The 618-nt window shown below is 25.4% G+C and overlaps 1 protein-coding gene across 2 annotated transcripts in view; it reads left to right on the forward strand.

Annotated features, from left to right (window-relative positions):
* Positions 1-283: 283 nt before the first annotated feature.
* Positions 284-618, forward strand: part of LOC106792348 (thyrotroph embryonic factor) — a gene marked incomplete at its 5' end in the record, with an annotated part of 15,650 nt that continues 15,315 nt past the window's right edge. For both annotated transcript variants that reach the window (XM_014758727.1, XM_014758728.1), the window contains 1 exon segment: positions 284-429. In XM_014758727.1, coding sequence (XP_014614213.1) covers positions 284-429 — 146 coding nt within the window.

Consider the following 618-nt stretch of genomic DNA (forward strand, 5'->3'; position numbering starts at 1 on the left):
ATAAGCATAATTTTGTCATAATTTTTTGTAAAATCATAATTTATAGAATAAATGATTTATGGGGTTTAACGGTAACATATTATTACGTTGATATTTGATAGAAAAATTTGATTATATATATATATAATTAATTTTTATATTTTAATTATATATTTTTAAATATAATAATTTAATATAATTAAATATATGTATATATATAAGGATATTTGTTTATTTTGTTGTAATTTATATTATTTGATTAATGAATTTATTGGAATTAATTTCTTTTTTTTTTTATATACAGGGAAGCAAGGGAAAGATGGACCGGAAGAAAAGAAAGATGCAGATGGAGAGTTATGGGGCAACGTGGAAGCGCAGGCCGCCTTCCTCGGGCCCAATTTATGGGACAAAACTTTGCCCTACGATGCCGACCTGAAGGTATTGAACCATGTATGTACAAAGACACGCGATACGGTAAGCCCGCACCTTATGTGAATCCACTATTTAAAAGAAAAATAGATTCTATTTAGAATCTATAAATCATCAAATGATAAGGAAATTATATTATTTTATATGTATATATATATATATATTATGTGTTAATGTGAAAGATTGAAATTGGATTATAAGAATATTGAA

Source organism: Polistes canadensis, unplaced genomic scaffold (genome assembly GCF_001313835.1).
Source record: "Polistes canadensis isolate GaletaPanama2010 unplaced genomic scaffold, ASM131383v1 scaffold_410, whole genome shotgun sequence".
Classification (NCBI taxonomy): domain Eukaryota; kingdom Metazoa; phylum Arthropoda; class Insecta; order Hymenoptera; family Vespidae; genus Polistes; species Polistes canadensis.